The sequence below is a fragment of the Hyla sarda genome (genome assembly GCF_029499605.1).
Source record: "Hyla sarda isolate aHylSar1 chromosome 1 unlocalized genomic scaffold, aHylSar1.hap1 SUPER_1_unloc_9, whole genome shotgun sequence".
NCBI lineage: Eukaryota > Metazoa > Chordata > Amphibia > Anura > Hylidae > Hyla > Hyla sarda.
In genome coordinates this window covers 4,574-25,038 of record NW_026607595.1, presented here as the reverse complement: position 1 = coordinate 25,038, position 20,465 = coordinate 4,574, and the positions used below count along the sequence as shown (strand labels likewise).

The window sequence follows — 20,465 nt, the reverse complement described above, 5'->3', positions numbered from 1 at the left end:
TGTGTCCTGAAGGGGTTAAATATAAAGATTTAAGAACCTTTTCCCTTCCAATCCACGACATATATGGGAATTTACGAGCGTGTAACTGGGTCTTCAATCCGTGTAATAATGGCGCAAAGTGTGAAGTAAAGAGATCTTGTACCAGATGTGATCAGATCTCTAAGGATTTTATACCCCGGGAAGGACAAAGAAAAGGAAAAGAATTACACCGATGTTTACTGAACCCGGGGGACGCTGACATATTGACGACTTCTCATATAGAAAAATGGATTTTATGATCTGAGACCGAAAATAGACGTCAAGACGGGAAACGCTCGTCTAGGGTTTGTGATAAATAAAAGTATCTGCAGCGTCTTATGTTCAGAAGAGACGATCTTCAAGGGAGACGCGCGGATCCTGTCTGATGCCTTGAATTAAAGTCTCTATAATCATAATGAGAAGGGGGCGGGGACAACACTGACGCGTTACATTCCCTATATATAACGTCAGGGACAATATTACATTTATTATAAGTCCAGTGTGCGGAGATGAATATAAGAATAATAAATCATATAAGAAAGAAAACTTTTATTAACAATTGGTAACAAGTTTGGAGATGCAGTATATCAGGGGTCTCAAACTGGTGGCCCTCCAGATGTTGTATAACTTTAACTCCCAGCATGCCAGGACATGCCCGGACAGCCGTTGGCTGCAGATAACCGTTGTCGGCCATGTTAAGGAATTTAACCAATTCCTTCAGGTACATTTGCTGTTCGAGGCCAAATTGGAAATGTTTTATCAATCAGGCCTGATAGATTGGAAGAAATGACACAGACTCGGATCTGTATACAGCGTCTTCTGACGTTTACTACATACAGCAGAATTCTTATAGGCAAAGATGAAAGGACGGCAAACTGCCCAATGATACCTGGTTACAAACAGGCGTCTTATCTCTAAGTAGGAAGGACGGGAAGTGGGAACGTCTTCAGACTCAGTAGCCTTGGAGTTTTCTGTACGCTCAGCAGTTGTGGTTCTTGTTTACAAGTTTCCTGGTTATAATTCTGGTAAAGTTCACACTCAGTTCATAATGAAGGAACATAGACAAGATGGTGGACTATAGACAACATGGCTGATGATATATAAAATGGCGTATAATTATATAAAGGATTATTATAGAACGTTATATAAAAACCTATAACAAGCTGACTCCCCTCACAGGCATGCTGGGAGTTGAAGTTTTGCAACATCTGGAGGGCCACCAGTTTGAGACCCCTGCAGTATATGATATATATAAATGTCAGATATCGTATGTACATGGTTAATATATAGGATGTGATATCTGCGTCAAATTGGCTTCTCTCCTGTGTGAATTCTTATGTCTTTTAAGTGTTGCTTTCTCAGTAAAACATTTCCCACATTCAGAACATGAAAATGGCCTCTCTCCTGTGTGAGTTCTTTCATGTTTAACAAGATCTGATTTCTGACTAAAACATTTTCCACAATCTGAATATTAAAATGGCTTCTCCCGAGTGAGTTTTTTGATGATGAACAAGACTTGATTTCATAGTATAACATTTTCCACATTCTGAACATGAAAATGGCTTCTCCCCTGTGTGAGTTTTGACGCTCCATATCAAAGACTTAGACCTATCTCCCTGGAAGACTGCAGGCATAACCTCTATTGGGGACATACTAGATAGAACGGGAAATATCCACTTCCTGTCTTAACGGGAAACCTTCCCACTACCACACATGGAATTCTATAAAAGTCTACAAATCAGAAGTTTGCTAAACACTGGGTGGCTGTCTAACTTTCGTATGCCAGCGAGATTGCTAGGCACATTTAACACCTCAGGAAACACATTTAGAGGTATTACCTTTTTCTATGATTTGCTGGAAGACAAAACAGGCACAGCTGCCTTTCCCTACATGGACAGATGGGAAAGAGACCTCCGATGCTCCATCACCTCCGAACAATGGCAGTTGGCTTTTCGCAACATACCTAGCATTTTTAGATGTGCCAATCATCAGGAAGCTATACTCAAAACCATCCATAGGTGGTACTTCACGCCACATAGGTAGTACAAGATAGAGCCCACATGTACTAATACCTTCTGGAGGAATAGTGGTCAGATCAGTACATTGTTGCACATACTTTGGGAATGCCCGACCCTCCAAGCCATTTGGTCGGGTATTAATCTCGTTGTTTCCAGATTATTAGGCATAGAGACACAAATAAGCCCAGCATCTGCACTACTGATGTTAGATCTTGACCTTTAGCCCCCCATGTCCAGGACAGTAATTGCTCATATCTTCATGTCCACTAAACTGTTTATAACTAGGAAATGGAAATCCCCATTAACCCCAACCTTATCTGAAATCCTGTCTTATGTAAACCTCATATGTGAATACGAGCGTGTCCATGCACTGGCAAACCATCGTGATCTTAGCTTCCTAAAACACTGGGATCTCTGGTTACACAGCCCTCACTATGTCTCCATGAACCCTTAACCCCTTAAGGACCGAGCCCTTTTTCACCTTAAGGGCCAGAGCATTTTTTGAACATTGGACCACTGTCACTTTAAACATTAATAACTCTGGAATGCTTTTAGTTATCATTCTGATTCTGAGATTGTTTTTTCGTGACATATTCTACTTTAACTTAGTGGTAAAATTTTTGTGGTAACTTGCATCCTTTCTTGGTGAAAAATCCCCAAATTTGATGAAAAAAATGGAAATTTTGCATTTTTCTAACTTTGAAGCTCTCTGCTTGTAAGGAAAATGGATATTCAAAATAATTTTTTTTGGGTTCACATATACAATATGTCTACTTTATGTTTGCATCATAAAATTTAAGAGTTTTTACTTTTGGAAGACACCAGAGGGCTTCAAAGTTCAGCAGCAATTTTCCAATTTTTCACAAAATTTTCAAACTCACTATTTTTTTAGGGACCAGTTCAGGTTTGAAGTGGATTTAAAGGGCCTTCATATTAGAAATACCCCATAAATGACCCCATTAAAAAAACTGCACCCCCCAAAGTATTCAAAATGACAATCAGTGTTTTAACCCTTTAGGTGTTTCACAGGAATAGCAGCAAAGTGAAGGAGAAAATTCACAATCTTCATTTTTTACACTCGCATGTTCTTGTAGACCCAATTTTTGAATTTTTGCAAGGGGTGAAAAGGAGAAAATTTTTACTTGTATTTGAAACCCAATTTCTCTCGAGTAAGCACATACCTCATATCTCTATGTTAATTGTTCAGTGGGCGCAGTAGAGGGCTCAGAAGGGAAGGAGCGACAAATGGTTTTTGGGGGGCATGTCACCTTTAGGAAGCCCCTATGGTGCCAGGACAGCAAAAAAAAACCACGTGGCATACCATTTTGGAAACTACACCCCTCGGGGAACGTAACAAGGGGTAATGTGAACCTTAATACCCTACAGGTGTTTCACGACTTTTGCATATGTGAAAAAAAAAATTTTTACCTAAAATGTTTGGTTTCCCAAAATTTTTACATTTTTGAAAAGGGTAATAGCAGAAAACACCCCCCAAAATTTGAAGCCCAATTTCTCCCGATTCAGAAAACACCCCATATGGGGGTGAAAAGTGTTCTGCTGGCGCACTACAGGTCTCAGGAGAGAAGGAGTCACATTTGGCTTTTTGAAAGCAAATTTTGCTCTGGGGGCATGCCGCATTTAGGAAGCCCCTATGGTGCCAGGACAGCAAAAAAAAAAAAAAAAAACACATGGCATACGATTTTGGAAACTAGACCCCTCGGCGAATGTAACAAGGGGTTAAGTGAACAGTTATACCCCACAGGTGTTTCATGACTTTTGTATATGTAAAAAAAAAAATTTTTTTACCTAAAATGCTTGTTTTCCCAAAAATTTTACATTTTTAAAAAGGGTAATAGCAGAAAATACCCCCCAAAATTTGTAACACAATTTCTTCCGAGTACGGCGATACCCCATATGTGGCCCTAAACTGTTGCCTTGAAATACGACAGGGCTCCAAAGTGAGAGTGCCATGCGCATTTGAGGCCTAAATTAGGGACTTGCATAGGGGTGGACATAGGGGTATTCTACGCCAGTGATTCCCAAACAGGGTGCCTCCAGCTGTTGTAAAACTCCCAGCATGCCTAGACAGTCAGTGGCTATCTGGCAATACTGGGAGTGGTTGTTTTGCAACAGCTGGAGGCTCCGTTCTGGAAACAGTGGCGTACCAAACGTTTTTCATTTTTATTGGGGAGGGGAGGGGGGCTGTGTAGGGGTATGTGTATATGTAGTGTTTTTTACTTTTTATTATATTGTGTGTAGTGTAGTGTTTTTAGGGTACAGTCACATGGGCGGGGGTTCACAGTAGTTTCTCGCTGGCAGCTTGAGCTGCGGCAGAAAATTTGCCGCAGCTCAAACTTGCAGCCGGATACTTACTGTAATCCTCTGCCCATGTGAGTGTACCCTGTACGTTCACATTGGGGGGGGGGGGGGGGACATCCAGCTGTTGCAAAACTACAACTCCCAGCATGTACGGTCTATCAGTGCATGCTGGGAGTTGTAGTTTTGCAACCGCTGGAGGCTCCGTTTTGGAAACAGTGACGTACCAGACGTTTTTCATTTTTATTGGGGAGGGGAGGGGGGCTGTGTAGGGGTATGTATATATGTAGTGTTTTTTATTTTATTTTTTGTTAGTGTAGTGTAGTGTTTTTAGGGTACAGTCGCACGGGCGGGGGTTCACAGTAGTTTCTCGCTGGCAGTTTGAGCTGCGGCAGAAAATTTGCCGCAGCTCAAACTTGCAGCCGGATACTTACTGTAATCCTCCGCCCATGTGAGTGTACCCTGTACGTTCACATTGGGGGGGAGGGGGGGAGAAACATTCAGCTGTTGCAAAACTACAACTCCCAGCATGTACGGTCTATCAGTGCATGCTGGGAGTTGTAGTTTTGCAACAGCTGGAGACACACAGGTTGTGAAACACCGAGTTTGGTAACAAACCCAGTGTTTTGCAACCAGTGTGCCTTCAGCTGTTGCAAAAGCTACAACCCCCAGCATGTACGGACAGCGGAAGGGCATGCTGGGTCTTGTAGTTATGCAACAGCCGGAGGCATACTACTTTGGCTGGGGATGCTGGGGATTGTAGTTATGCAACAGCTGGAGACACACTGGTTTGCTACTTAACTCAGTGTGCCTTCAGCTGTTGCAAAACTACGACTCTCAGCTGTCACCGACAGCCAACCACCAGATGCACCACTACAACTCCCAGCATGCACTTTAGCTGATTGTGCAAGCTGGGAGTTGTAGTTATACAACAGCTGAAGGTACATTTTTCCATAGAAAAATGTGCCTCCAGCTGTTGCAAAACTACAAGTCCCAGCATGCCCATAAGGGCATGCTGGGAGTTGTGGTGGTCTGCCTCCTGCTGTTGCATAACTACAGCTCCCAGCATGCCCTTTTTGCATGCTGGGAGCTGTTGCTAAGCAACAGCAGGAGGCTGTCACTCACCTCCTGCTGCTGCTCCACGATGCCGCCGCACAGGTCAGTCCCTCACCGTCGCTCCTGGGGCCCCGATCCCAACAGGGACGCCGGGGATCGGGGTCTGCAGCACCCGGGGTGCACGTCCCGCACCCGCTCACGTCCTCCGGAAGAGGGGTGGAGCGGGTTGCGGGAGTGACACCCGCAGCAGGCGCCCCGATTGGTCGGCCGGTAATCCGGCCGCCGAATCAGGGCGATCGTGAGGTGGCACCAGTGCCACCTCACCCCTGCTGGCTCTGGCTGTTCGGGGCCGTCTCTGACGGCCCTGATTAGCCAGTAATTCCGGGTCATCGGGTCACTGGAGACCCGATTGACCTGGAATCCGTCGCAGATTGCTGGACTGAATTGACCCCCCTGGGCGATATGCCGGGATGCTTGCTGAACGATTTCAGCAGGCATCCGGCCCCGGCTCCCCTCCGGCTAGCGGCGGGGGCCGGAAATGCTCAGGGCGTATCCATACGCCCTCGGTCCTTAAGGACTTGGAAACGGGGGCGTATGGATACGCCCTATGTCCTTAAGGGGTTAAACTAAACAATAAGGGTGTCTATTCTATTGTCTTCTTCCTCTGTTCTACCTCCTTCACTTTTCTTCTCTCTTTTTTTTACCCCTGGAGGAGTATGTGCATTAAACTGTGATTTATTGTGGGTGTGATTTTACATTCTGTTGTTACGAAGGGCTTAGTTCGGCTGATGCCCTTTCTTTTTTCCTCCTTTTCCTTTTTTCTTGTTATGCCTACTACTCGAAGAGACTCCCACCAAGCTGATATGCTGATGCTGAAGAGGTATATTGACAGGAATCACTTGTTTATGTGACTATTAGGGATCGACCGATATTGATTTTTTTTGGGCCGATAACGATAACCTGTAAACCTTCAGGCCGATAGCCGATAACTTATACCGATATTCCGTGCATTTAAATTTTTTTGGAAAAAAAAAATTTCTACACATCTGCTGTTAAATGAACATGTTTATTGTTTACGTTTAACTTTTTTTGTAAAATTTTTTCATAGGTAAATAAACATAAATAATACAGAAACATACCAGTCAGATTGCAGCAAAACAATGGTGATATGGTCAAATACAACAAATTGGACCACTTGTGTTTTTTAAATAAATATCAGTCATAAGGTAACAAGAACAACAATGTTCAATGGCACATAGTCCATACTTAGATTAAATCTTAGTAAAATGAGCAGCAATGACATAGGCAATTATATCAAAGGGACACTACAGTGTATATGAGCAAGGCACCAAGACAGCTTCATTAAAGGGGTACTCCAGTGGAAAACTTTTTTTAAATCAACTGGTCCTGGAAAGTTAAACAGATTTGCAAATTTACTTCTATTAAAAAATCTTAATCCTTCTAGCACTTATTAGCTGCTGAATACTAGAGGAAATAATTTTCTTTTTGGAACACAGAGCTCTCTGCTGACATCATGAGCACAGTGCTCTGCTGACATCCCTGTCCATTTTAAGAACTGTCCAGAGTAGAAGAAAATTCCCATAGCAAACATATGCTGCTCTGGACAGTTCCTAAAATGGACAGAGGTGTCAGCAGAGAGCACTGTGCTCATGATGTCAGCAGAGAGCTCTGTGTTCCAATAAAAAAAGAATTTCCTCTGTAGTATTCAGCAGCTAATAAGTACTGGAAGGATTAAGATTTTTTAACAGAAGTAATTTACAAATCTGTTTAACCTTCTGCCACCAGTTGATGTAAAAAAAAGTTTTACACCGGAGTACCCCTTTAAGCTACATTTGTTTTGTTGCCTAACTGCTTAGCCTTAGTGTCAATTTAAAGTAATTTAAACACATGGTTTAATGCATATACTAAAGAATATTACATTTAAAACAAGATAAATGTTGAGTAACTTAAGCTTTCTAGCTGAGTAACGATAGGTAGCATAACCTATAAGGCTAGACAATCATACAGGTATTGGTCTTGGGGAGCAGAGGAAATAGTAGTGGGCACTACACACAGGACCAGTTCCTGAGCAACCCAGATCATTCAGCGAATGCCAAGCCATGTTAACCTGCTATCCAGCTTCAAGGTTACACAAAAGAGTTAAGACAGACATTAAATAACATTTTTATGAAAAGTATGCTAAAGTAATCTAAAACTTTAGAATTTCTTCAATAATTCCAGTTGAGAAGGAGTACATTGTAGTGCAGAAAGCACAACATTTCTGCATGTTCTCCTGTTAAACGGCTTCTGTTTCTTTCATAAATTGCTGACACGTCACTGAAAACACGCTCACTAGGTACAGAGGAGGGTGGAGAGCAAAGGTATCTTCTGGCATAAGAAGCAAGGGTTTTAAAGCGTGTCTCATTTTCTTTCCACCACTCAAGTGGATTGCCCTTTCTATTGATCACTGGCTCTTTTAAATAAAGATTAAGCTCATTGTCAAGGCTGACTTTTGGTGAAGTTAGAGAATCCCCTACATGAGGCCCCAATAAAACGCTGAACATGGCATCAATTTGGTTTTTTTCCATGTGTTTCCTTTTTGGGAATTTGTAGGTTTCTGTTGCATCATCATCTTGCTCTTCCAGACTAGTACTACTAGTAGCATGTTCTTCCAGACTAGTACTACTAGTAGCATGTTCTTCCAGACTAGTACTACTAGTAGCATGTTCTTCCAGACTAGTACTACTAGTAGCATGTTCTTCCAGACTAGTACTTGTAGTAGCATCAGGCTCTTCCACAAAATCCAGACTAGTAGCATCAGGCTCTTCCAGATGTGACCTTTCTAGAACCTGCACCTCCTTTTGCATATTATCTTCTGTCAGCCATTTTTTTTGCCTTGGCCAATACATTATCAGAAAAGAAAGCATGATGTTTGAATCGGGGATCTAAAAGACATGCCAACACTACGTTTATATTCTCTTCATACTTCAAAAAACGTTTGTTGAGGCTTTCGTTCATAACCTCCCTGAGTGTTTTAATTCCACGTGTAGTGGGCCCTTCATTCTCTTGAAGAAGCATCTTCAGCACTCTCACACATGGAATAACTGATGACACACTTGAGTCGTAATGGATAACCTCTAGGGTCACTTCCTCTATTGGGAGGAGGGTCTGAATAAGATTTGCTACAATCTCCCACTGATCAGCATTAGGGCAAGAATAGCCTCCATGCTCACCAGCATAGATGCTAAGAGCTCGCTTCTGTCCCAGCATTCTTTGTAACATGTGGAGTTCCACCTTGTTGGAACAGCCTGAATCAGGCTGCTTTTGGGCAGGCCAAGGTCTGACTGAATGCACCTCAGTCGGTGCTTGTCAATGAATGAATGGTGGAAATGACTTGCGCACTTTAGCATGGCAATTATGTCGATCACAGTTCTCTGTCTTGACAGACCATCATTTACTACAAGTTGCGGGGTGTGTGCCATGCAGCTGAGATCTGACACTTCAGTAAGCCTCATTCCTTTCACCATGTTTGCTCCGCTGTCTCGAAGCACAAGCAGCACTCTATCTTTGCTTATCCCCCAGTCATCAAGCATGCCTAGAAACATTTCTTTGATGTACTCGCCAGTGTGGGATCCTTGCATCACCTTTGTGTTCAAAACCAACTGCCTTTTTGTCCATCCATTATCAATGAAGTGACACGTAAGACTCATTAGTGATTCTGTTGATCCGGACCAGCAGTCCGTAGTGAATGAGAGTGAATTACTGGCGTTCTCTGGTTGTAATAGTGTTTTTACTTTCTGAATCACCTTCTGATGAATCTTTGGCAGCATTTCGGTTCTGTAAAACTTTTCATTTTTCAGTGTGTACCTTGGCTCAACTTTGGACATCAAGCGCTTAAAGCCAGAGTCAGACACCATTGTAAATGACTGGTTATCCGTAACCATCATCTCTGTGATTGCCCTGTCCAGAAGTTGGGATCTTTCATCGGACTTTTGCCACTTTGTGCGTTTCTGAAATAGGTCTTTTATGTTTGTCTGGAATAGAGTTGGTGTTTCACATGATTCCTTTTCATTTTTTTTCCGTGCTCCATTAAATAATTCAACATGATGAATTCTTAGATGGGTCCAAAGATTGGATGTATTCGTTGTTTTTGCAGTTGCAGATCCCATGCTCACATTGGTTTTGCATGTGTTGCACATTGCCTGTCCTGGGAAGGGTTCACTAAAATAGTCCCAAATTGTACTTTTACTGTTTCTTTGTGCATCCATCTGCATTGAAAGAAGAGGGTTACAACAAGCTACAGTGAGGTTTGGAGTAAGTTGAGGATGAAGAAAAAACAATATCAATATTAATATGAATAATATGAGATCCCAGCATGTACCTGTCCGTTACTGATGCTGATAGGAGTGTAAATGCTGTCAGCAGTCGTACTCCTGCCATGCTCACCCAGTCAGTACATACTGGGATGCTATTAGCCTTTTACTTATTGGAGCAGTACAGATAATACTACTATTGACCCACTACACACTGAACCCTCTGAATATATTACTACAACACACTGTACCCTCTTGATTACAATACTACCACATACTGTGCTCTCTGAATATAATCTTGCCATGCACCCTCTGAATACAATACCGTAATGTATTGTGGCCCATAAAAACCATACTACCACAAAAATTCCTTTATAATATACACTATGGTCGACATGTATAATTGTCTTTAAACTGGTTTTTTTTTGTGTCTAAATATGGTGCAAAAAAGGCGCAAGCAGGGTTTATTTGTGCCTTTTTTTGTGCTTGAGTTGCAATCCAATGATTTTGGCAATACACATATGGAAAGGTTTTATGTAGAGGTGCACCGAAATGGAAATTTCAGAACCGAAACCAAACCGAAATAAAAAAAAATGTCCGGCCGAAACCGATACCGAAAATGACTTCTCCCCGTCTTCTGGTAAAATGCAGCGCTCCGCTCATTAGATAAGATTAGATTCCCCCACATTAGATTGCCAGCTCCCCCACATTAGGTCGGGAGTTCCCCCACATTAGTAGGCAGCTCCCCCACAATAGTAGGCAGCTCCCCCGCAATAGTAGGCAGCTCCCCCGCAATAGTAGGCAGCTCCCCCGCAATAGTAGGCAGCTCCCCCGCAATAGTAGGCAGCTCCCCCGCAATAGTAGGCAGCTCCCCCGCAATAGTAGGCAGCTCCCCCGCAATAGTAGGCAGCTCCCCCACAACAGTAGGCAGGTTCCCAAATTAGGTCAGCATTTCCCCCACAATAGTAGGCAGGTTTCCCACAATAGTAGGCAGCTCCCCCCAACAATAGTAGGCAGTTCCCACACAAAATTAGGCAGCTCCCCCCAACAATATTAGGCAGCTCCCCCCACATTTTTAGGCAGCTCCCCCCCACATTAGGTCAGCAGTTCCCCCACAATAGTAGGCAGTTCCCCCACAATATTAGGCAGCTCCCCCCACATTTGTAGGCAGCTCCCCCCCACAATATTAGGCAGCTCCCCCCCACAATATTAAGCAGCTCCCCCCCCCACAATATTAAGCAGCTCTCCCCCCAACAATATTAGGCAGCTCCCCCCCAACAATATTAGGCAGCTCCCCCCCAACAATATTAGGCAGCTCCCCCCACAATATTAGGCAGCTCCCCCCACAATATTAGGCAGCTCCCCCCACAATATTAGGCAGCTCCCCCCCCCACAATATTAGGCAGCTCCCCCCCCCCCCACAATATTAGGCAGCTCCCCCCAACAATATTAGGCAGCTCCCCCCAACAATATTAGGCAGCTCCCCCCCCCACAATATTAGGCAGCTCCCCCCCCCCACAATATTAGGCAGCTCCCCCCAACAATATCAGGCAGTTCCCCCCCAACAATATTAGGCAACTCCCCCCCCCAATATTAGGCAGCTCCCCCCCCCCACAATAGTAGGCAGCTCCCCCCCCACAATAGTAGGCAGCTCCCCCCCAACAATATTAGACAGCTCCCCCCCCAACAATATTAGACAGCTCCCCCCCCAACAATATTAGGCAGCTCCCCCCACAATATTAGGCAGCTCCCCCCCCCCCCCCCCCCACAATATTAGGCAGCTCCCCCCCCCCACAATATTAGGCAGCTCCCCCCCCCCCACAATATTAGGCAGCTCCCCCCAACAATATCAGGCAGTTCCCCCCCAACAATATTAGGCAGCTCCCCCCCCCCCCAATATTAGGCAGCTCCCCCCCACAATAGTAGGCAGCTCCCCCCAGTAGACAGCTCCCCCCACCCCACAGACATACAGCTTCCAGCCATATACAGTGTATGGCTGGAGGCTGTATGTCTGTACTGCTGCCCCCACAGTGTTCCGGTCACCGCTCCACCGGCCCGGGGTCACATCTACTGCTATGGCCTATGGACCATAGCAGTAGGTGCCGGTGCCGGGACCGGAGGAGCGGTGACCGGAATACTGAAGAAGATGACGCGGTCACTTACCAGGCCCCGGCCGCCGTGCGTTCTCCTGCGACGATCCTGCGGTCCTCCTGCGTCTCTATGGTTGTACGCACGGGACGTCAGTGACGTCCCGTGCGTACGACCATAGAGGCGGAGAAGCGAAGGACCGAAGGAGGATCGCGGGAGGACGCAGGGAATGGTGAGTGATTGCCGGACATCCTTATGTCCCGAAAAGATTTTTCGGGACACAGGGATGTCCAGGATAGTATTAGGAATACTTCTTTTTATGTGCCCGGGCCGGCTCCTGTGTGTGGCTGCAGGCAGGGGCCGGCCAGAGCATATAAAAACTAATACTGGATACTAAAAACCAGGGGGCCTCCAGCTGTTGTGAAACTACAACTCCCAGCATGCCCGGACAGCTGGATGCCCCCTGGTTTTTAGTACACAGTATTAGTTTTTATATGCTCTGGCCGGCCCCCGCCTGCAGCCACACACAGGAGCCGGCCCGGGCACATAAAAAGAAGTATTCCTAATCCTATCCCGGAGAGCGCAAAACCCCACCCCACCCCCACCCCCAGATGTTGCGGCCGGCCCCCCCTGCACCGCCCACGAGTGCCTCTGCCACTGGCAGTGTTTGTAACTTGTGCTGTGGGTGCGCAGGGGAGGTGGTCATTATCGGCACTTTTTTAGTTGTTTTGGCATTTTGCCGAAATAGCTATTTTCGGCCGATATGTATTGGCCGCCGATATATCGGTGCATCCCTAGTTTTATGAACTGCGCTTTTTTGTGAATAGGCGCAAAAAAAGGTGCAAAGCCACAAAAAAGTCTCTAAAACTTCACTAGCCCAGGCTTTTTGGTGTATGTGAAGAGAGAAATTTCTGAAATGTGACCTGCACAAAATTTCAAATGCTCTGCTACCTTTTAATAAGTTTTGTGCTCCTACACATTACCAGCACACAAAAAAAGGTGTAGAAAAATGCTTCACTTACACCTACAATGATAAATGCTTCACTTACACCTACAATGATAAATGCTTCACTTACACCTACAATGATAAATACCAGCCTATACCTCTGAAATGCAAAACACTCTGTGCCCCTCATATATAGTAGTAATGCCCCATCCTGTGCCCCCACATATAATAACTATAACCCCTCCTGTTCCCCCTACATAATAATGCATTTTGTCCTGTGCCCATTTCATATAATGCACCCTGTGCTGTGCCCCTCACATATAATGCCCCTGCCATGTTTCCCTCACATATAATGCCCCCTGTACTGCCCCCTCAGGGGGCATTATATGTGAGGGGCACAGGACAGGGGGTATTATATGTGAGGGGCACAGGACAGGGGGTATTATAAGTGAGGGGCACATAATGGGGCATTATAAGTGAGGGGCAAATGTCAGGGGGGCATTATATGGGCACATGACAAGGGGGCTCTTGTCATGTGCCCCTCACATATAATGCCCCCTGTCCTGTGCCCCTCACATATAATGCCCCCTGAGGGTCTAGGACAGGGGGCATTATATGTGAGGGGCACAGGACAGGGGGCATTATATGGGCACATGACGGGGGGGGGCTGTCATGTGCCCCCACATATAATCCCCCCTTGTCATGTGCCCCTCATAAATAATACACCGTCCTGTGACCCCACACATAATGCCCTCCTCACATGTGCCCCTCACTTATATTTGCCCCCCTCACTGATAATTTGCCCGTCCATCCATACAGCGCCCGAGCAGAGCAGCGATCACCTTTCTCACACGCTGGTACGTTCTAGTACTGTGAGTGAGAGCTGCGGCGACGTGATCTCTGGGCGCCGGCGCAATGATGTTATGTCATCACGTCGGCCTGCCATGGATGGCGTCCCCGCGGCTCTCACTCCCACTGCAAGATGGAAGCAGCATGAGAAAGGTGAGGGAGTGGAGGAGCCGGACAGCGGACAGCTCCCGCTCCACCATCCTGTCAGATGTATTTGCAAAGGGTTACACAACTAGATTGCGCCGCACGGTAAAACAGGGCGTGCGCACGAATCGCGGGACTTCAGTCCCGGCCCGAAGTTCAGGGCCGGGACTGAAGTCCCGCGATTCGTGCGCACGCCTTGTTTTGCGCATTATCGGCAGGTTAGAAGCCGATACCGATGACGGGGAAAACCGTGAATATCGGCCGATAAGAGCGGCCGTGCCGATCCCTAGTGACTATGTCAGCTACCTCCGTATTGTCTCTTTTGGACTGTTCTTTAGTAGGACATTACTAGTTTTTACAGTAAAACGTCGACTGCTCATTTGATTTCTCTGGAAATAATTGTACTTTATTTTCCTTCTGTGTATGTTACAAATTCTTTCTGTTATTGAAAACCCAAAAAAAAAAAAAAGACAAAGAATTACCAGAAGTACAAAACTCCCACAATCTCCTCCAATTGCTTAAGTAAATTCAGGTAACATAGCTACACATGGGTAGGCAGTCAAGAAATCCGCACCCGACTGATGTCAAGACAATAGACAGAACAGTAGACAACCACACACTCACTCACACTCCCGGAGCACCCCTCCAGTTCTAGTCCAAGATAATATCTGCCAGACTATCAAGGAGAGATGACCCGCTCTGGGAGGACTACCGACTCACCAATTAGGAGCCAGGGCATCAAAACCTTATCAAAATTCTTGGGGCAATTGCGACTAATGTACAGTGTCTTGTATAACGTATATACCTGTTTACCAAGTTAAACCACCATGTAATGGGGGAGGGGGAAGTATCTTTTCAGGTCATAATCAGAACCTTCCCTGCATAAAACAATAAAAAAGCGAATGAGAAGGCGCCTATGGGAGCCAGAGGCCAGATCATTAATGACCCCTATCAGACAAACCACTGGGGAGAACTCATAGGGGAATTCTAAGTGATCCGTCAATCGCTTCCCTCCAGAAGGGTTCCACACAAGGGCAGCTCCACATCGCATGTAAAAGGGAGCACACATCTGCATTACACCGGAAACAAGAATTTGAGGAGGAGACCCCAATACGGAACAAACCTAACCGGAGTATAGTACAAACATAAAATGAATCTGAATAAGTAAATCTCTAGCGCTCACCACCGTGGGGTAAAAGGTTTTTGTCACTTCTCGCCTTTGTCCGTCTGTCAAATCAGGAATATCCCCCACCCATTTAACAAAAGCCAACTCAAACGGATTTGGACCTGCCGACTGTACCAATGCATATCCCTGAGTCAGGGGTTTAGGGAGGTCCGTGGTACCCAGAAGCAGCTCCACATCAGAAAAGACTGGAGTCACGCCAAGAGAGCCAAACTGCGCCCTCACCGCATGTCTCTGCTGGAAGTACCGAAACTGGGAGATCATAGTGGTCACATAGTTCCTGGAAAGAGGGAGACTCCCCAAACAAATGCATGGCAAACTTGACTCCATGACCGCTCCAGAATACGGCCGCCTCCAACCCCTGCAGGTGCTCAAAATGAGGGTTTCCCCACAGAGGTGCTCTGGGGGACAGGATCGGCAACGGAAAGCATCTAGAGACCACCGACCACACCTCAGCCCCAGTTCTCAGAGGGATCAACAGTTTGGAAGTATCAGAGTTTCATACAAACCCAAAAGAGCTCCTGCAAGAACAGTAGAGGCGTTTTCCAGATCCAGGTCGATCCACCAGGCAGCATACACCAACTGAGACGCTAGGAAGTAATTATGTATGTGAGGAGCAGCCAACCCCCCTCTCTGTTTGGACGCCTGAAGCAGCGCCTGACCCAACCACGGTGATTTGTCCTGCCAATAGAAGGACCTCAAAGCGCCACTCAGCCTCGTAAAAAAAAACTCTTGCGGGGAATCACTGGAGATAAATGGAAAAGATATAGAAATTTAAGTAAATGCACCATTTTAAAAATATGAATCCGGCCAGCCAGGGAGAGAGGCAACGGAGACCAAGCTTGTAATTTAGTTGTCACTGGCAACAACACTGGTTCCAGATTGAGCCCCACATAATCAGTCACACACGCAGAAATCTCTACTCCAAAATACCGAAATTGATTAACCGTCTGCAACCCATGAGGAAGACACAGAACATGATCCATTGTCACCGACAAAGGCATCAGGGAAGACTTAGCCCAGTTAACCTGGAGCCCAGAAAAGGAGCTAAATTCAGCCAGAAGTGAAAACAAAGCCCTCAGGGAGCCCTGGACATTCGTCAAGTAAAGCAAAGGCTCAACTGCTAAGGCAAACAAAAAGGGAGAAAGTGGCCATCCCTGCCTGGAACCCCTACCTAGCTGAAAGATCTCAGAGACCTCCAGATTAGTTCTTGCCCTAGCCCTGGGACTGTCATACAACAATCGAACCCATGCCCCAAACCAAAGGACTCCCAAAACACCCCTCAGATACAACCATTCCACCGAATCAAAAGCTTTATAGACATCTAAGCTAACAACATATTACCCCGAGGCCTCCCCTTCCGCTGCAGCAATGTTAAGGTGCAACCGCTGGACGTTAATGTCAGTATCCCTCCCTGGCATCAAGCCTGTTTGGTCAGGATGGATGATAGCGGCTATAACCTTATGTAACCGATTTGCCAAGATTTTAGCCAAAATTTGGATATCAACATTAAGGAGGGAAATAGGTCTATAAGAATCTGGAATCGTAGGATCCTTTCCCGGTTTGGAAAGAATAAGTCTTCCAGTCTCCAAGGCCACATAAAAAAAAATTCAGTAATATAGGTATCAGCCGCTCCTCATTCGCCCTGTACCAGTCTCCAATCATGCCATCCAGTCCCGGAGTTTTCCCCAACTGCAAAGAAGCAATAGATAAAGAAAGTTCCTCACCAGAAAAGGGGGCATCTAACTTGGCCACCTGGGCCGTTGTCAATGGCGTTAGAGGCAAACTCCAAAAGAAGGGCACTAAACCAACTGGAACAGTGGGTATGCGAGAGGTATAAAGATCCCTATAAAAGTCACGAAACACAGTATTAATACTAACAGGATCAGAAACCAGAGACCCATTAACCCCCCTAATACAGGGTATAGCCACCATTGGCCTACTCTCCCTGGCCAAATACGCCAGCAACTTGCCGTTCTTATCCCCAAATTCAAATAATGCTGCCTCCCTGTCCACCAATCTCTTTTGAATCTTCTCCCTCTGAAGGATCAGGAGGGCCCTTTGGACAGTCAACCATTTATGTTCAGCCTCAGGGGAAGGGTCCCTCACCACCTTAGCCTCCAGAACCCCAATCTCAACCTGCAATGCTCTCTCCCTGGCCGTACACACCTGCTGCTGCCCAGCCACCCCTGCCATAAACTCCCCCCATACTTGCGCTTTATGAGCATCCCATTGGACTAACTTGTCAGGGTGGGCTCTTATGTTCCCAAAAACAGGTAAGGGCTTCTAGCAAGGACGCAGTCACCACCTCCTCCCGCAGCCAGCCTGGGTGCATCCGCCAGACCCTAGAGGAGTGACAAGGGCCTAGGTTCAGGGACAGAACAAGAGCTGAGTGGTCAGAGATCCCCCTAGTGGTGTACAGGACCTCTCTTACCAGAGGAATAAGGTCAGAGGAGGCATACGCCAGATCTATCCTGGAGAACGATTTATGCACCGCTGTTTAGAAGGAGAATATGGGGTCAGACGGATGCTTCCAGCGCCGAACCTCAGTAAGGGACAACGCCAAACTCCAATTATTAAGGCCATGACAGCCCAAATCAGCTGCTCCGGTACGATCAACACTGGGATCAGGGACCACATTAAAGTCGCCTAAAAGGAGAACAGGCAAAGAGGGAAACGTTAACAATTTGAACTTAATACAGTCTAAGACAGCGACATGAAACGGAGGGGGGACATATACGGATACCAAAAGAAAACTAAAGGCACGTAGGGAACACCGGATAATCACAAACCTACCAAAATGATCACAGGCCACTTGATCAATGACCTGGGGAATGGATTTAGTAACATAATAATAAGATAGACAATCCCCTCGCAGAGGAAGAATAGGTAGAGTGTCAGCCCCTCGCTATCCATGCCCTCTTAAGGGAAAGTATTTTCTGACCAGTTAGATGTTTCCTGTAAGCAAATCAGATGTGGGGATTGCTTTTTAATGAAGTCCAAACAAAGGGCCCTCTTAAATTTGGAGTTAAGGCCTCTAACATTCCAGCTCACTAATCTAAGGGAACCCATAATATACACCCAACCAAGCAAGCAGCAGGATAAACACTATAAACCGGAGAGCTCCACTTCTCCCACAAAAAGGTCTGAGTAGAAATAAGATTGTACCTGGGACACAACACCACCACCTGAGGAACTCCAGGAACACACACACCACACATACCACAGACAAAAACACCAACCAGATGACCAACCAACAGACATAGACAACAAAAACAAATGCAAGTTTAAGCAAAAACAAGCCCCCCCCCCCCCCCCCCAAAAAAAAATCCTGCCTAACCCTAGGAACTTGTGCAGGCCTAGATCCTAAACACTAACAGGTGAGTAGTAGCAAGAACTCAAGTAACTCAAACACAGCTTCTGCTCCGCTCCCGCTCCGGTCAGTCTCCAAGCTGCGCCCGCCACTGCCACACTGCTTCTGCTATTCCACCGGACCACAGAGGGGGTAAGTGAGGGCCCTCAGGAGGTGAAATCAGGGTGAAATTTGGTCGGGCCCGTGGTATCACAGTGGAGTGCGACCACTCAGTTCACCATCCAAGCCATGCCCCGCTGTGTGAGTTTTTTGATGTTGAACAAGATATGTTTTCTTAGTAAAACATTTAACACATTCTGAACATGAAAATGGCTTCTCCCCTGTGTGAGTTCTTTGATGTTGAACAAGATATGATTTCAAAATAAAGCATTTTCCACATTCTGAACATGAAAATGGCTTTTCCCCTGTGTGAGTTCTTTGATGTTGAGCAAGATCTGATTTCCTAGTAAAACATTTTCCACATTCTGAACATGAAAATGGCTTCTCCCCTGTGTGAGTTCTTTGATGCAGAACAAGATATGTTTTCCCAGTAAAACATTTTCCACATTCTGAACATAAAAATGGCTTCTCTCCAGTGTGAGTTCTTTGATGTTGAACAAGATATGATTTCAAAGCAAAACATTTTCCACATTCTGAACATGAAAATGGCTTTTTCCCTGTGTGAGCTCTTTGATGTCGAACAAGATCTGATTTCCAAGTAAAACATTTTCCACATTGTGAACATGAAAATGACTTGTCCCCTGTGTGAGTTCTTTGATGTTTAATAAGACTTAGCTGATGAGTAAAACATTTTCCACATTCTGAACATGAAAATGGCTTCTCTCCTGTGTGAGTTCTTTGATGTACAACAAGATCTGATTTAAAAGTAAAACATTTCCCACATTCTGAACATGAAAATGGCTTGTCCCCTGTGTGAGTTTTTTGATGTCTAATAAGACCTGATTTAAAAGTAAAACATTTCCCACATTCTGAGCATGAAAATGGCTTCTCTCCTGTGTGAGTTCTTTGATGTTTAACAAGACCTGATTTAAAAGGAAAACATTTCCCACATTCTGAGCATGAAAATGGCTTGTCCCCTGTGTGAGTTTTTTGATGTCTAATAAGACCTGATTTAAAAGGAAAACATTTCCCACACTCTGAGCATGAAAATGGCTTCTCTCCTGTGTGAGTTCTTTGATGTTTAACAAGACCTGATTTAAAAGGAAAATATTTCCCACATTCTGAACATGAAAATTGCTTCTCCCCTGTATGAGTTCTTTGATGTCTAATAAGACTTTGCTGATGAGTAAAACATTTTCCACATTCTGAGCATGTAAATGGCTTGTCCCCTGTGTGAGTTCTTTGATGTACAAGAAGTTCTAATTTAAAAGTAAAACATTTCCCACATTCTGAACATGAAAATGGCTTGTCCCTTGTGTGAGTTCTTTGATGTCTAATAAGACTTTTTTGATGAGTAAAACATTTTCCACATTCTGAACAGGAAAACGGCTTCTCTCCTGTGTGAGTTCTTTGATGCTCAATAAGATTTGATTTCTGAGTGAAACATTTTCCACATTCTGAGCATGAATATGATTTCTCTCCTGTGTGAGTTCTTTGATGTCTAACAAGATGTGATTTATAAGTAAAACATTTCCCACACTCTAAACATGACACTGGCTTTTCCCTTGTATTAGCTTTTTGATGTCCATCATTCCTTCTGCGGCTTTTATTTTGCTGAAAATGCTGAGAAGACAGGACCTGTATATAAGGATGAGATGACAGATCTTGGCTGTGAAGGGCTGAGGGTGTATCTGGGATAATGGAATGTTCTTCATATGTATCTTGTGTGATATCATCATCTGCTTTATAATCTGAAGATATAAGATTCTCCTCTGATCTCCTGCTACAAGAATCTGCAGAGAATAACACAGATTTTATTATCAGTATTAACCCCTTAACGACCCAGGATATTTAATCTTTCCTCTAAGAGCCAAAACTCTTATTTTGCCATAAAATTTTTTCTTTCATTCACTGTGCGGTAAAATTATTTCTCAGGTGAATACGATCACAATGCTCATACATAATTTTGTTATGTTTTACTACTTTGTAACCCCTTAAAGGGGCACTCCACTGCTCCAGTATTCAAAACATTTTGTTATGAACGCTGGGCTCGGGCTGCGGG

The 20,465-nt window shown here is 45.1% G+C and overlaps 2 protein-coding genes across 2 annotated transcripts; both read right to left on the bottom strand.

Moving 5' to 3' along the window:
* Nucleotides 1–1,297: 1,297 nt before the first annotated feature.
* Nucleotides 1,298–20,091, bottom strand: LOC130298302 (oocyte zinc finger protein XlCOF7.1-like; the record flags this gene model as incomplete). Its single annotated transcript, XM_056551233.1, has 2 exons — nucleotides 1,298–1,482; nucleotides 18,598–20,091. Coding segments are annotated over 2 exons (1,679 nt in total), but the record flags the coding sequence as incomplete, so codon positions are not given.
* On the bottom strand, nucleotides 7,244–8,412 carry LOC130298312 (uncharacterized). Its single transcript, XM_056551246.1, has one exon. It carries the CDS (start codon nucleotides 8,333–8,335, stop codon nucleotides 7,637–7,639), a length of 699 nt encoding a protein of 232 aa, XP_056407221.1. The 5' UTR covers nucleotides 8,336–8,412; the 3' UTR covers nucleotides 7,244–7,636.
* Nucleotides 20,092–20,465: the final 374 nt, after the last annotated feature.

Bases quoted from the DNA above. Each gene is read 5' to 3' on its own strand.
- LOC130298312 (XM_056551246.1), bottom strand. From the start codon at position 8,335: ATGCTTTCTTTTCTGATAATGTATTGGCCAAGGCAAAAAAAATGGCTG.